At 39.2% G+C, this 16,062-nt stretch overlaps 2 protein-coding genes across 4 annotated transcripts; one reads left to right on the top strand and one right to left on the bottom strand.

The window, feature by feature from the left end:
• Window positions 1-49: 49 nt before the first annotated feature.
• LOC102314058 (E3 ubiquitin-protein ligase RNF34) lies at window positions 50-8,258 on the bottom strand. 3 transcript variants are annotated; one of them, XM_005926872.2, is made up of 8 exons: window positions 8,103-8,258; window positions 7,358-7,576; window positions 6,246-6,632; window positions 5,732-5,794; window positions 4,168-4,369; window positions 2,668-2,697; window positions 2,407-2,448; window positions 50-1,884 (listed from the first exon to the last, which is right to left on the bottom strand). In XM_005926872.2, the coding sequence occupies exons 1-8, from the start codon at window positions 8,106-8,108 to the stop codon at window positions 1,697-1,699; spliced, it is 1,137 nt and encodes a 378-aa protein (XP_005926934.1). In that variant the 5' UTR covers window positions 8,109-8,258; the 3' UTR covers window positions 50-1,696. The 3 variants fall into 3 exon arrangements, with proteins under 3 accessions (XP_005926934.1, XP_005926935.1, XP_005926936.1); XM_005926873.2 differs by lacking the exon at window positions 2,407-2,448; XM_005926874.2 differs by lacking the exons at window positions 2,407-2,448; window positions 2,668-2,697.
• A 2,433-nt stretch (window positions 8,259-10,691) lies between these two features.
• On the top strand, window positions 10,692-15,967 carry cunh5orf34 (chromosome unknown C5orf34 homolog). The gene is made up of 11 exons (XM_014335044.2): window positions 10,692-10,968; window positions 11,084-11,173; window positions 11,269-11,637; window positions 11,716-11,978; window positions 12,065-12,157; window positions 13,064-13,184; window positions 13,265-13,356; window positions 13,445-13,520; window positions 13,613-13,710; window positions 13,812-13,858; window positions 13,961-15,967. The coding sequence occupies exons 1-11, from the start codon at window positions 10,765-10,767 to the stop codon at window positions 14,137-14,139; spliced, it is 1,632 nt and encodes a 543-aa protein (XP_014190530.1). The 5' UTR covers window positions 10,692-10,764; the 3' UTR covers window positions 14,140-15,967.
• Window positions 15,968-16,062: the final 95 nt, after the last annotated feature.

Below are 16,062 nucleotides of genomic sequence, written 5' to 3'. Positions count from 1 at the left end.
TGTGGTGCCCGACTGCCCCGCTCCCACCACACACACAGACACGCGCAGATTTCAATTGAAATTTTAATTACCAAAATAAAAAGTTCAACATTCCCAAATACAAAGACCAAACCTAGCACACAATTAAACCCTCTGTAAAAGGAAAAAAGTGCAACCTGATCCGCTACTGTGCATGACTGTAGCGGACATCTTTACTGTAATAGCAGCAATTTTGACTTTGTGGGTTACAGTACAGAGCGAAAAGCTTGTGAAAGAGCAGGGTATTGTGGGAAAATAAAAGCAGAGAATTTGTTTCAGGGGTAGGGGCAATCTAAGGAGTAGGATATGACCTATCTGGTGTAATAAAGCAGTGTCATGTTCTGGTTCAAGCAAATTAATGCAGATTATATACATTTTAAATCACCTGACAGGAAAAATGTAAACCTCTAAATATAAACTGAACCCAATCCCTGGGCCACTTCAATCAAATAATAATTAAAAAAAAAAATAGATATATACATATCTCATATGGATCCATATATGCAAATATACATCAGCAAGTCATTAACTTCTATTTACTTCCTATATCACAGGTGTCAGTAAACTCATAGCTATATCTTTGAATAGTTAGTTCAATACATTACTCCTACATGAGAAAATTCAACTCGTTAAGACACTTCATTCCATTCTCAACGATACACGACAAATAAAAACAAACAAAAAAACAAACAAAAAACCCCCCAAAAAAAAAAACAGTTCAGCGGGAGGTGGTTGGGGAAGGTGGTGGGATGAGTTAGCACCGGTTTTCGTACTTTGTCTCCACTAAAGAGACAAATCAAGAGGTGACAGCGGAGGTTAGCTATTGCTGTAACGACAGACGTGGTGTGATCATTTAAAATGTGTAATGCATACAAGTAGTTATGTAACAAAATAAGTGAACAGAACAATTATATGTCAACTCCATCTGAAAAATCACAGCGGCTTTGAACTCAAGCAGCTCAAAGATAAGCACGCATTAACTCAGCTACTATTAGGTCGCTTGCGAGTAGTGGATCAACACACAGTTGTGAAGAAAAGTGCTTTCTGGTCAAACATGCTGAGGAATCAACAATCCAACACTAACCCTCACAGCTGAAGGAAGGGGAGAGAAAGGAAAGGAAAAAAAAAAAAAAAAAGGTGAGAAGCATAAGGGCATGACGCATTATTTGGCACCTAGTTCACACTCTCCTATGTTGAGCTTCAGCGTGTGCCCTTGCCCTCATGAAGATATGTAGTCACTTGCAGCAGTTGTTAAGTGAGGTGCTCTCAGGAATGCCCAGCAGAGTAGAGAACCAGCTACAGTTTACAGGCAGATCTGAGGGTGAAGCGTTGTTTAACAAGACTGCACGCGGCTCGTGCCGCACATTCTTTGCTTTGAAAAACTGTAAGAAATACATTTAAGACATTTGAGAATAAACACAGATATGGAAGATATGTTAACTTGAGGAATGACTTGCTGGAGGGTACGTTCCTATGCTCTGCCCACTCGTGAAAGCGAATAGTCAAAATTCTTCAGAAAGACATTTCTTAGATTTCACTGTGCAAATAAAGTGAGACCTCAGGGAATACAAACATCCACAGACTGAGTCTTTTGGGGATTTGAAGGTTACGAGCTGCATTGTTGAGGTTAAGGTACAGTCTCAGTCTGAAGCAGGTGCAGTGGTGCTGCAGAGGTGCATTAGGATTTGAAGACGTGCACAGCCCTCACGACGTACTGCCTGCAGATCGGGCATTCGTTCATCCTCTTGCCGCACTTGGTGCAAGTGACCATGTGTCCACACTCCAGGAGGACGCAGTCGATCGTAGCGTCCATGCAGATCCTGCAGAGGTTGTCGTCGTGAATCGTCAGTGGACAGTTCTCCCCATCTGCGAGAAAAGAGAGTGATATAACCACACAATGAGTAAAGGGTAAGAGAGCACTGGAATACTCAAAGCTTCACAAAGCACCCTTGTCTGATCGAGGTAGGTCATGCCCACAATCGCCTGCAAAATAACAACCCCTGCGGTTTCTAAGTGTCAAGATGTTACTATGTCAACCACACAATTTTGATCTCTAGCAAGCTCAGAGTGAACACACAGGGCTGACATACTCCAGTTTTCAATATAATTACTTCACATATTCCACACACACACACACACACGAATAGATGAAACTGAAGGAGATTGATTTTCATGGTGGATCAATCTTCAATTTTCTTAAGTGGGATAAATGAACATTCAACTTTCATCCTCAATGCAACATCAATATCCCCTCACAGGAAGAACCACGTATGGAAATGTTTCAAAGAAATGGGTCGAATGGAAAATGAGAACAGGTTCACAACGAACACTGGTGCGGTGCAGATGGGTTCATAGATGGAACATGTGACCACAAGGTATAAGCCTTACCTCCAATGGCACCATTGCAGATGGGAGGGGGGAAGGTCATCACTTTATGAGGGAGGAGTAAAGCAAGCGCGAGACATATCAATAGGAGTCTAAATGAAAAACTCGTTCAAATGACCCTACCTGTGTGAGTTATCAATAGCACTCGCAGTAAATAATATTGTCAGAGGAAGCAGAGATATTTAGTTTCAGTGGTTAAAAACAGGATGTAGTTCCAACAATGACATCTAGGACACTGCACACAGAAGTTGGGTGAAAACTTACCTGTGGTTACAGTGCTGCTCACATTTTCCACTGCAAGAGAAATAAATGAAATGTACTGACACACTTCATTCGACCACACAACATGATGCAGTTGAAAAGGTTTGTAAACTCTTTGAAGTTAGCTGGATTTCTATGTTTAACTTGCTGATAAAATGCGGTCTGATATTAATTATAAACACAGCTCTACTTCTACTGTCTTTATTATCTTTATTACTGGCTCACAGTACAGGCTGGAGAAGGTTAACTCTACAGTTTATTAAATGGTACAGTCTGTTTTTGTAAGCAACCACAGCTTTTTTAAACATTTCCTATAGCTGCCCGAGACTTGCACAACTGTCAGGAGGAATTTAGATTCAAGCCGCCTACATAATGGTTTCAGTTCATCAGTAATTCTAAAATATCTTGATTCTTCTTTAGGTCATATCAGTTAAATTAAGGTCAGGACTTCTGATTTTCTCCTATTCACAGCAATGGCTGTAAAAAAAGACTTCTGGTCCTCTAGAAGTCTGTAGGACAGGGCCTCAGTGACTTATTTTGGATTATACCGAATAAGAAATTAGCTTTAGTTTGTAAATCTTGGTTATACTACATTCCAAAAAAAACAGGATTATGGATGTCGTGCTGCCGGCTTGTGATTGACAAGTTGTTAGCTAATAAGTAAGCACTTTCACTGTTAGCCTAGCCACCCTCATCAAATCAGTTTGTATTTATTTATTTTTCAAATTAAAAAAAAAAAAAATGGCAAGGATGAAAATACAAATCTCAAGACTTCAAAACACAACATCAGAAACAAACAGCTGACATCACGGTAGCTACGCCCACCTTTTACACTGTGCACTGACCGCGCTTCACAGATAGGTGTGAAGGACTTTTCTTCACTCCAAACATACCGCTGTGTTCACTTAAACTTTTGTTGGCTGAACATATCCTACAATAATGTCCTACAACCTTTAGGATATCCAGAAGATCTGTAGTAGTTTACGTTAATTGTATCCTATTGTTCAGTGATTTTTCTCAAAATTTACACATGACCAAAGATTTCAGCCTTCTGAGAGACAGAGCAGGCTGCTTAATGCTTCACACCACACCAGTTGCTTTTTGTTCTTGAGAACAGCAGACTTAATAAAGACATGCAAGGACTGGTTACTAACCTGAAAGGTAACCTCTATCCTCTATTACCTGAACACTGGACTTTTTAGAGAAGTAATTAGCACAGAGGTTAATAAACTCTTCCAGCCTGGACTGCGAGTATCTATTCAGAGTCTTTAATAAAGATGCGACAAAATGAGTGTTTGTGTTTTATTAGTTTAGTCACATTTGTCTGTGATTGTTATGTAGATGAAGATAAGACCACGTTTATGTGCAAAAGATCTTAACTATTAAACATTTTATATACTATAGATGATTTCTATAGGAAATTAAAAACACAGGACTGCTTTAGAGCTGACAGCCCCCCCTCCCCCCACAGGATTTAAACACAGTAAGAAAGTTAATACCCACATGATTTCCTGTTCTCTTCAGTCTCCCTGTAAAGTCTGCTGACACGCTCCACCAGCTCCCACTTCTCACAGCACCCTGAATAGTTGACAAAATTCCTGGCCAGTATCTCTTTCAGCTGCCTGACAGACAGGCCCTCAATATCCCGTAAACTGGAGATGTCTGAGAGGGATGCTCTGGCCCAACGTCGAGTCTGAGGACTAACCTACAGGACAGGAAACACCACTAAATGAAATATTATGCACTAGGGCTGCCACAAACGATTATTTTGATAGTCGACTAGTCACCGATTATTTATGCGATTAGTCGACTAATCAGATCATAATCCACTGGACATAAAACTACAGCTTATTGCACCAGCAGCATCTGCTCTTATATAACTATCATTAGCTTACAGCTTTAAGCTTTTAAGGTGCTAACTAAAAATAAAGACAAGATGATAGTTTATTCAATTTTAATGAAATTTGCAGATTGTTTTGGTAAAGTTTAATAAACTCCTTGCTATCTAAAATATAACAGGACACCGGAGTATATTCTCCAGCATCTCACACTTCTGATAATCAGCTGTCTGCTTGACGTTTATTCAGCTGTGTAAAAACTATAACTTTAATCTCAGCCAAACCGATTTACTCAGGAACAAATAAAATACTAAAAAAAAAAAAAAAAAAAAAAAAAAGCCAAACAACAATATTTTTAATTTATCTAAGTGACTCATATATATTTAACCTGAGTCGCGAAAGACGGCGGTGGGTTTGAAAACGATTTGCTGGGAGTCCAGTGTTCTCATGGTGCTAGTGACCTAGCCCCCGGCTAGCTATCGAGCTAGTGGGTAACAGACGTCTCCGAAAACGTCGGAGCGCTTTTGAAAATATGTGGTGTCCTGATAAACTGAGCCGATATTTGAGGTTTACACAGCTACATTCTCGCCTGAAAATATGTTAAACGTTTATTTTGTGACCCAGAAAGAATAATAAGAGTAATATTAAAACTAACTAGCTACCACCATTGTTGGAAACTAAGCTGGGCCGCGCTATGAATTCTGGGACACAGCTTCTTCTTCTTCGGGGTTTAACGGCAGCTGGCATCCTTGTACATGCACTGCTGCCATCTTCTGTTTCAGTCCGTTATTACACTCTTAATACTTCTACTTATTCCTGCGTCTTTTGCGATCTTACAAAGCTTCAAAAGACACGTCGACTATTAAATCAGTCTTCGACGATTTTGATAGTCGACGTAATCGTGACTAGTCGACAAATCGTGGCAGCCCTATTATGCACACAATACTCTTTTTTTCATCATATTCTGCTTCTTGTTAATCATTATAATTTATTTGTTTGTTTTTTAAACTGTCTGCAAACATGAACGCATAACTGAGTTTTCATATCTCCAAGTAAGCAGAACTGTTTCTGGGATCTTAGATGAATAAAGTTCTTTTCATTGATTTTCAACCCAAGTCACCCAAAAGCATCTAAGCATTCATCACACTGTTCTCTAATACTTGCACCACAGTTTTATCAGCAATAATGCATGAATTCACTTTTATTAAAAGGAAAATAAATAGAAAGACCTCAGGAGTGTCTTCACTGGGATCCAAGTTGAGAAGAGACACTGATGTACCGTCTCCCATATCCTGAAAGGCAACAACAAACATAGTATGCATTGCACACAAGAAGCATGCCGCCAACAGAAGATTAGGATTAGACAGACCTCAGCCAGCCCATTGATACACTGGAAACAACAATGCCTGGTACGTTCCATTCAAAGACAAGCTTACTGCTCTATAATCAGTCCTGGTACAAGTATTTATAGTGGCTCCTGGCTGCTTGAGGTTGGGCTCTCTTCTAGCTTATTTGCTTTCTTTTATTGCTTTCTAGAGTCCTGATTTGTTTTTATTTAGTTGGTGTGCAAATTTAGCTGAAAGGATGAGCAGTGAACTCTAACCGACTCATTTTCTGGAAAACACTCACGTGAATTTCTTAGAAATGTATGCGTTCCACCAACAGAAAAGTATTACTACATAAATATCTGTAGAGGTCTGGAGAGTATGTTATTTGCATACATGTGTTTAACCTGGTTCTGACCTGGTTGGTGTCAGAGCTATCGCTCCTGCTGAGCGCTTCCTCCTGAGAGGCAGCGAACGCAGACAGCTCGGAGGCAGACTGTGTGGTAGAAGGGGTTGGAGTGTACAGGGAACGCGACTGAAGGCTGGTCATGTCGGGGTCCTCCTCTTCCTCGATTCCTTGATGACAGAGAACCAAGTCCACCAGATCTTCCTTCTCCCTGCAGGTGTCGGTGGGGATGTTACGCAGCAGCAAGTACTGACGCAGGTCCTTCACTCTGAGACGCATGAGCCGCGGCCGCTGAAAGGCCGTCGCCTTCAGCAAATGACACGTGGCACAAATGCGTAAATTCTCCTGAAGCACGGAGCACAGAGAGCAGAAGCTCTTCTTGCAGTCGCAGCAAATATACTGAGGAAGAAAAACAAGGTGATGGAAATGAGGGAATTAGTGATTTATGCACACCTTCCGCCATGTGCTACTGCAAGGTATCTAATCGCAGGAAGACGTCACAGACAAAAATGTAACCTGTCTCATTCTCCTCCTTATATGCACATATATTTTATAATAAATATTGCTATTACAGTCAAAACAGGAAAAATACCAAAACCATTTAATAAATCACTGAATGCCACCAGAGCTTTATTGCATTTCTATCACTCACATCTGCTCTTCCCATGCAGACAGAGACAGGAGGTGCTTTCTTTTATGTGACAAACATCAAAGAGTAATAAATGCAATATATGGGATTAGACCGGCATGGTGGTGTGCAGAGGGTTCAGACAGAATGAGAGCCTGAGCATGAAGATATTAGAGCACTAGCATGTTGGTCCATCTGCCTCCCAACTTGTGCCTTTTTGTCCCAGGACAAATAAATATCATCATGTCAGCACTCTAGAAAACCAGTTAGCCTCTTTTTAACTATTTGAATTCATTTAAACCTTTATAATTACATGCTTTTTTTTTTTTTCAAAAAAAAAATATGAACACCCATTAAAAATGCACATGAGAAAATGAGCTAAGCACGCACACTCTCCATGCCCACAATACTTCTGTCTAAATAATTCATTTAATATGTTTCCTCCTTATCAGACCAGGTAATATGTTTGTATTAGACAGAACACCCAGGCACCTACCTTCCTCCTGAAGACTGAGAAGGCCTGACCACAGGCCTTGCATACAAGACTGGGACTCCCTGAGCTGGTGGGCGGGTACGTGGAATATCCCGCACTGGGGGCAAATCTGAACGGTCCAGCACCGGCCCCGAACCCTGGCTGCTGGCCTCTGACGGCCCCAGTACCCATGACTTCATTCAGCAGACCACAGCATGAAGCCCACATGGAAGAGGCCCCTGCCTGACATTTACAAAACACCTTTACTTCAGTATTTAGTGTCTTCACGTTGAATCCTGAAGAACATCTTGTTCTTACTGACAATTTGTCAACCACAAAGGCCCATCAGTATAATTTATACACGGTTACCACAAGCACCACAAGGTCACATATATGTGCATATTATACATGATTATAATACATGAAACTACTAGAAGGGGTTTGTACGAGCTGTTCATAAAGCACAAGATGTGAATAGATAAAGTAAATGTCAACAGTAAAAGCACTTAAGGTACCTAATGTCACAAAAAAGCAGAAAAAAAGCTAGACCAATATTCACCTGGAAACCTAATGTAACTAAATAATCTTAACGTCAAATCAGTGTTGAGTGACAGGTGCCAGAGTGGCTGTTTGTCCGGCCGTTTTGAGTATTTAGCCAACACAAGCCCAGAAACGTCAGCGACCTGAAGCTTGCGTTAGCCGTTTGGTGCTAGCGAAAATCTAATCAGACAGATAATTGGAACAAAGGTTATGTAAAGAAAAAAAATACCTTCATTGCAACTCCGGCGTGTCTACCAAGACAAAAGAGACTGTCAGTGTAACCATTGCAATGCGTAGCGTCGCTTATTTAGATAAAGTATCTTCTCTGTACGTAATGTGATGAAACCAACTCCCGAGTCCACCGCCGCTGTACTGCTGCTTCTGTGGTCTTATTACTGCCAGGCGACGCATTAGTGCCACCTACTGTTAACTTGCAGAAATTGTCCACAAAAATGAACAAAAATATGTAGGCACTTTATAATCAAATTTCGCCAAAACAAACACAAATGAAGATAATAATTTTAGAAGATAAGATAGAATGATTCGCAGACAGTGATAATCCTATCTTTGCTCTGAAACAGACAAACAAATATTAATTTAAGTTTTAATTCATCATCATTCCACAAGTGTGCCCCTTCTAATTCTTCTCAGGTTGCCACTCTTTGAACCATAAACAGATACTTCAATAATGACTGTTATTTTTTTATACATATGCTCTTGTAATTCTATTTATACGGAGCTTTTGCGAGATCTCGCAAAAGTCCGTCTTAATTTTTTTTTTCTCCCATGTCCCCTGCGGGGCTCCGTAGTTTTGGATGCGCTCGGCTCCAACCAATCAGACCAATTAATGCAGTCGGCGCATGTAAGACAATCTTAAATGAGTGGTTACAAAGAGACATCACAATTTTTGGAAGAATATTATTAACCAAAATCGATAGTTTATCTATATATCCAGCTTACTCTTTATCAATATCGAATAAAGTTATTAAAACAATTAATAGCTTGAATTTTAATTTTATTTGGAGGAATAAGTGCCATTATATATCTAAAGATGATTTGGTTAAACCATACATTGAAGGCGGTGGAAACGCAATTGATTTTGATATAATGAATGGTGTTTTGAAACTTAAATGGTTAAAATCCTTCCTAAATAATCCACACTCCATTTGTTTTTTTATACCAAGTAAGGTCTTTAACACACTGGGGGGTATCGACTTTCTCCTAAAGTGTGACTTTGAAATTACTAAGCTACCTGCTAAACTCTCTGAATTCCATAAACAGGTCCTTCTTTATTGGAAAATGTTATTTAAACATAATTTCACTCCACATAACAGCCCAATTTGGAACAATAGATATATACTGATGAACAGAAAATCTATTTTTATTCAAGATTGGTTATCAAAAGGTGTTTGGGCAATTGCCCATTTTGTAGATGAGGAAGGACATGTTCTAGGACATCAAGATTTTTGCCAAAAGTTTAATATCCAATGTTCTAAAAGTAAATTTAATCGGGTTATAAAATCCATTCCATTGTCACTTAAAAACATAGTTGTAAATGATATAATATATTCTGACATCTCCCCCAAGTTAAGGCAATTATATATAGATGGTATTCGATTTGTGATGTTAAATGCAACAATAAGTTTCTAGATCTTCATTAAGGAGTCTTTATTCTCCAAATTTACTTAGACGTAATTACATATTAAAAGATTTCCAAAGGGAAGAAATTGAAAAAATAAGAACTGATTATATCACCTTCCCTATCCCTCCTAAAGGGAAAGAAGTCCAATTTAAAATCTTGAATAAAATTTACCCGACAAATAGACTCCTTAGTGATAGATTCAAAATAGAAACGGGTAATTGTGTATTTTGTGAAACAGAAGAGGAGGATTTGGACCATCTATTCTTTTTGTGCAATTTTATACAAATATTTTGGTTGGATTTTCATACCTGGCTTTATTCCAGTGGGATTCAAATTACCCCATTTACCTTAAATATGATAATGTTTGGAGTGTTTTTGAAAGAAAAGAAAGCTAATTATGGTGTTAATGTGTTATTAATCTTGTGCAAGTATTTTATACATAAATGTCGCTTTTTTAAGACTAAACCAACACTAACTTACTGGAAAAACGACTTAAACCTGTTGATTAAATCTTTGACTTTAGTTAAAAAGAAAAAGGCTGCTTTTTTTGTTTCCTTTATGGAAGATTTTGATTTAGTGAGTTAATAATTTGTTAAATTATGTGACCCCATCTTTATATTTTATTTTCACTATGTATGAAAGTTGCTAATATGTAAGAAATGTCTATTCTCTGAATCTGTAATATATGGTGCATTTTGTTTGTATGTTTATATTACTAATAAATAAAAAATAAAAAATAAATTTTTTTTTTTAAAAAAGTCCGTCTTAATTTTTTTTTTCTCCCATGTCCCCTGCGGGGCTCCGTACATTAGGAAGATTAAAGACAGTGCTGAAATATATCTTGTAAGACTAAACAGTAGGTACATTCGTGATATTCCTTCGTAGTTAACTACATACCTTTAGTTTTTTTATTTTAAAAAAATCCGAGCCAAACAAAGTATACATAACCGGGTTTAATATAAATATCAGTGTCATGCATAATTCGGTAATGCTGGTCAATTTATTTTGATGTGTTTTTTATATAATAATAATAATAATAATAATAATAATAATAATAATAATAATAATAATAATAATAATAATAATAATAATAATAATAATAATGTGGGTTTATTTATTTACTTTTAGAAAAGACACTTCCGGTCTCACACGATATGCGCGCCAATAGTAAGCGTCTCCACCTGATGACGTAACAATGTCATAATGTTTTGATTACCGGCGCGGTCGCAGTAAAGGGCTCCTTTTTACGATGGAAACCGACGAGAGTGCCGTGTTGATGATCATGTACGAGGATGAGTCGGTAGATATCCGGTATAGGAACGGAGCGCGGTTGCAGCTGTCGCCGTGCGGCTCTGAATTCCTGCTGGTGAAAGCCTCAGACTCCCGCCGACATCCACTGCAGCCCGCTGAGAAAGTCCGACAGAGGACCAGGTTCACCATCAGCACATACAAGGTATCGGCACTACGTATGAGGGTTTCTATAAAAACAACTGTATTGCTTTTGTGCCTCTCGTGTTGCCTTCATCTGACTTTCTTCAACGTGATTACGTCACTTGTTTTTAATACAGAAGCTGATGTTGGCTGCACTGGCATTTAGAAATAAGTATGCCCGTCAACCATATCTGCCACATGAACTTATCTCTGCTGAGAACAAAAAGGTATAAAGAACTGGTTGCTAGTCACTGTGATACTCCCTTAGACTATGGGCAGTGTAATTACTCTCTCTTTGTATGTTCTGCACTTCCTCATACAGCCTTTTTTCAGCATTGATTCAGCTGTACATTGGCCAGAGGTGTCAGCCTCTCTGGCTGAATTCGGACTTGGAGGCGAGACCATCGTCAGGTCAGAGGAGGGACATGCTGTGTTGGTGCTGTCATCCTCCGGTGAAGAATTCACAGTGGAGTTCATGTGCAGCCTCAGTTCTGCTCGTAATCAGCACCGCAGTGTGCAGCAAGTGAGCAGAGATGATAGCTACGGCAGACAAGAGCAAGCAAGCAGTCCAATACCCGATAATACCAGTGATCACACCGAAGTGGTCCGGCACGGAAGAAGAAACATGAGGACAATGCTGACCAGACCGAGGTCTTGTTCTCCTCAGATGATCAGCGATGGGCACCAAAAGGTAGTACTTCCTTCTAATAATAATAATGCCAATGTATCTAAAGTCTGATAGGATGATTGATTTTTCTTCTCTTTCCAGCCTGAACAGGTGTACCAGTCCACCACAGTGGTCCAGCATCATTCATGCTGTGCAGTTGCTCCCAAATGGGCCTACCCTCTTTCCGTGGCTCGCCATCACTGGGCAGCTCGTTTCTCTAAAGCTAAAGATGTAGCGGATAGAGGAGCTAGCACTTCGAACCAATCAGACAAGACAATAAAGAAATTGGACATATCCTGTGAAGGCAGAAGGTCCCGTGTTCCTCAGGCGCTGCCTCTCACGTGTCCAACGCCTCATCGGCACAGGTTTGTAGATTTAAAAACAAGCATTTTGTAAACCATTTCAATATTGTTCAGTGGCTGATTTAAGCTTCCATACTTGTGTATTTAAGGTGGAAGGTTAAAGATCCCCTGGCCAAAGAAGAACACACAGACCTTCCGACTGAGATGGTAAAGGTAGTGTGGTGTCAGGGAGTCACTTACAGGTAACTGTGCAGGTCTTCAGGGCATAAATTACGGTGGCCCTGCAAGGTCAAACGCACTGCAAGTTAAGAAGACTTAACTAACTAACTTAACTTTTGTAGAATGTTTATTTTCATTGGTGTTTTCTTAAGTGGCAATGTGTTTGATCTCTTAAGGCCACTGTTAAAAAAAAAAAGCTCTGAATGATGGTTGATGTTAGACTGGATTAACCAGAGAGAAACTCTGTTGTTATTGTGTTTGACAGCTTATGGGCCATTCTAAAGTCACTAATATTTATGTTGTTAGCTCAGAATCTTTGCTCTGAGGCCTGAGCCCTAATCCTCGCAAACCTAACTAGCGTCTGGTCTACAGCTGAGTGTGTGAGGCTCCAATGGTATAAATAGATCACTTTGACATCACTTTTCATATCATGTGATGTAGAGCAGGGCGATATGATCAAAAATATTTATCAAGATATACATTTGAAAATTTGTGATTACGATATAACTGACACTAACAATGGATTGTATTTATATAGCGCTTTTCTAGGCACCCAAAGCGCTTTACAATTCCACTATTCATTCACGCTCACACACTGGTGCAGGCAAAGCACAGTTGTTATATATAAATTTAACAGTCGAAATGCAAATTCCTTGCTGACAGTTTAACCAAAAGGCATTTCCAGTGGAAATTGGTTGACATATCCTCAGCATAACCATGTGTAATATCCACAAAACTTAAAAAGAGGTTATACACTCAATACAGCAGAAGCATCCTTCCTGTTGATTCAGTCTAACACCAAAGGTTCTCTGATATCTTCAATTTTCATACTCATGATAAAAAAATCATTGTTGTACAGTATAGAGTGTGGGAGATGGTCCATAAATCTACACCAGAATAGTGTGTTTACCTTCATGTCTGCTGTGTAGGATACTGAGTGGATCTGTCTCAGCTGTTGAGGTTTCCCCAGGGGATGGATCAGTCATCCGCTCTAACCGCAACCTTAACTCTTATTTTACGCATCACAAAACTGAACTCCAGTCAGGGCGGGTAAACTTTAAATTTTATAATAAGAGATTAACCAATACATTTAAAAAACATCTTACAAATTTAGCCCATCTTTACCACAGGTCAAAGAGGTAACCTACCATTTAAACAACCTTCCACCTGATGTGCTTGGACAGGCCTACTCTGTTTGCTCTATTGTGAGTCGTGCAAGCAGGTAAGCTGCCCCCTCTTCATCGCAGTCTGGTGAGTTAAAGGACTTTTAATTTTTTCCGGTCTTCACCCATCGCATAACTGTTTTACAGGATCCTGGCTTGCTACAACCAGGCCTTGAAGTCACTGAAGTGTCCAGCCTTACCCAGCTGCTTGCAAGAGCTCGAAGTAGTAGTACCTCCTGTTACACCTGTGGATACCTACACTTACACCATTTAAGCTTGTGCACTGCCAGTTGCTGAATCTCTTTCTGTTTGCAGGATGGATATTTTTGTAAACCAGCAGCGTTTGAAGAAATGGTGTCCATTCCTGTGCCTGCTGAGCAACGCATGAGTGTGACAGAGGAAGCAGGCAGTTTGTAAGTTGTGTTTTTCTGGTCACTCTGTTGATATTTTGTTATAAAATTAAAGGTGTTAACAGCTTGTGTGTACTGTTCATTTGACCTCCTGTTCATTTTAGATCAGAGCTCGTTGCTGCAGAGCTTGAGAAGATAAAGCGATTCACCTGTATCCTTCAGTGCTAGGATCAAGATACAACGGGATGCTGACATGAACATTGATGTCTGTATTGAGGGTTTCTCTGTGTGCTCTTTAACATCCTTTGCCCAGTTCTGCTGGAGAACAGTCATGTGCTGAGAAGTGGAAAAGCACATGCAGATGAGGAGGAAAGACCTGCAGACGTCACTTGTGAGCCATTAAATGACAACTATGTTGCTGAAGCTCTTCAAAGGACATCCAAAGCAATTCAGGATATTGACGCTCTCGTATCTGCTGCCACACTAACTTAAAACAATCCTTATGTTTAAGCAGGAAGCCATATTTGTGTGTTTGTCTCAATAAAAAATATAATAAAACTGTATGGAATTATACTTAAAGTATGTATTACTATGTAATGGGGTTGCATAGACTTTTAATATTTTAGTCTACTTAACAACCCCAAAAAAGTTGGGACACAATTTATTCATAATGGAACATAATCAAATGTTTCAATTAAGACATTGTAACATTTTAAGGGGGGGGGAGTTTTATTTTGAATTTGATGGCACCAAAACATCTTATAGCTGCTGCGTAGCATCCTTTGTTCTCTTAACCACAGCCCATAACCATCTGGGAAGTGAGGAGACCCATTGATGGACTTTTGGGTGAGGAATGGTTTACCATTGATGTTTGATAGGGGATTTGAGCAGTTCAGCAGTCCAGGGTGTTCATTGTTGTATTTTTGATTTCATGTTGCGCCAAATGTTTTCAGCTAGTGGAAGGTTTGGAATGCAGCCAGGCCACTTCAGCACCCAGACTCTTTCACTATGAATCCTTGCTGTTTTAACAGATGCTGGATGCAATTTGTTTGTAGTTCTCATCTTCAAACATTAACATTGGCAAATAGTTTATGCTGGCTCTCCTGACTGGGGTTTTCAGCTCAATGTCCCGGATTGCGTTCTATCATCAGGAGGGCATTAGATCACAGTAGGGAGGAAAATCAGAGCTCCAGCAGATCCAATATAATAAATTTCAAAAGGAATCTATTTTGGGGTTTAGTGTAGGGATCAGACTTTCAAAATAAAGCATATTCAGATTGCTCTGACAAGACAGCTCTGTAGTGCTTCTCCTGTCAAAGCAGTGCAGAATCATTAGCATTTCTATAGGTGCTATGACCTGAAGTTGGACTGAAAATCTGTACAACTCAAAAAGTGAACAGAAGTGGAGACCGCACAGTCCTCTGTGATGCTCCAGTGCTGCACATCACCTAATCAGACAGAGGTCCATCCAGTCCCAGGCACTGCAGTCTCTCTGTCAGGTAGTCAGTAACCCAAAACATTGTTTTAAATTCAAGAAACTGAACTTCTTTAAATGACCAAACTGATAGATGCAGTAATACTAAGCATCTGAATCTTCTTTGCAGTTCATTTAATGTCAGGGGTGAATAGCTTTCAATCTATTTTCCAGATCTGTGTTCCCTTGTAACCATAAACTTTGGTTGCATTAAACTACGAACTCAGTGAACTATGCAGCACATTTTGTTTACATTGTAATCAACCGGCAGGGATTGGTTTCCCAGTCTCTGTTATCATCCAGTGGAGACAGCAGCTGCCATTGCCCCAGTGAGTCAAAACAACTAAATAGTTTATGGCTGAAGATTTTTTATTTTTTTGAGCGAGTGACTATTGACACATTTTAAATCCCTGATTTGCCAATTATGTACAGTAGCAGAATGATCTACCTAATACACTCAGTAAGCTCATAGATTATGGGGAAGATTAATATAAAATCTCTCATTACAACCCATGAGGATTTAAAAGAAGAGAAAGAATCACAGAGCCATCGCCTACTGTATAACTTTGTATCTATGATGATTCCAGTTCACTAGCTGATGCGCTCAGAGCAAATGTAAATTATAAAGTTGCCTATCATATCTCTTTCTCATGTGACTTTACACTTTCTCTATTTTCAGTGACTTAATCAGCTGTTTCTATTTCCTTTAGGCTGTTTGTTAATAAAAATGTATTCATATTAATTTTAAAATAGGAATACATTAATGTTATTGATGTTAATGTAAATATAATAGGCCTGCTATAAGCTACTGCCATACCGTTAACTTTTTTTTCTGATTAGCTCACTAATCATAGATAGATAGATAGATAGATAGATAGATAGATAGATAGATAGATAGATAGATAGATAGATAGATAGATAGATAGATAGATAGATAGATA

The sequence above is a fragment of the Haplochromis burtoni genome, unplaced genomic scaffold (genome assembly GCF_018398535.1).
Source record: "Haplochromis burtoni strain Fernald_Lab_line unplaced genomic scaffold, NCSU_Asbu1 Contig_95, whole genome shotgun sequence".
Classification (NCBI taxonomy): domain Eukaryota; kingdom Metazoa; phylum Chordata; class Actinopteri; order Cichliformes; family Cichlidae; genus Haplochromis; species Haplochromis burtoni.
The sequence above is the reverse complement of the archived record's forward strand: the minus strand, read 5'-3'. Positions and strand labels throughout refer to the sequence as shown.

Excerpts from the sequence above, each read along its gene's own strand:
- LOC102314058 (XM_005926872.2), bottom strand. Across the intron at positions 6,633-7,357 it reads TCTCAGTCTTCAGGAGGAAG|TATATTTGCTGCGACTGCAA; the intron begins GTAGGTGCCTGG and ends TTTCTTCCTCAG. Across the intron at positions 4,370-5,731 it reads CCAGTGAAGACACTCCTGAG|GTTAGTCCTCAGACTCGACG; the intron begins GTCTTTCTATTT and ends CCTGTCCTGTAG.
- cunh5orf34 (XM_014335044.2), top strand. The coding sequence starts at position 10,765 with ATGGAAACCGACGAGAGTGCCGTGTTGATGATCATGTACGAGGATGAG. Across the intron at positions 11,174-11,268 it reads TCTCTGCTGAGAACAAAAAG|CCTTTTTTCAGCATTGATTC; the intron begins GTATAAAGAACT and ends TTCCTCATACAG. Across the intron at positions 13,521-13,612 it reads GCTGCTTGCAAGAGCTCGAA|GATGGATATTTTTGTAAACC; the intron begins GTAGTAGTACCT and ends TTCTGTTTGCAG.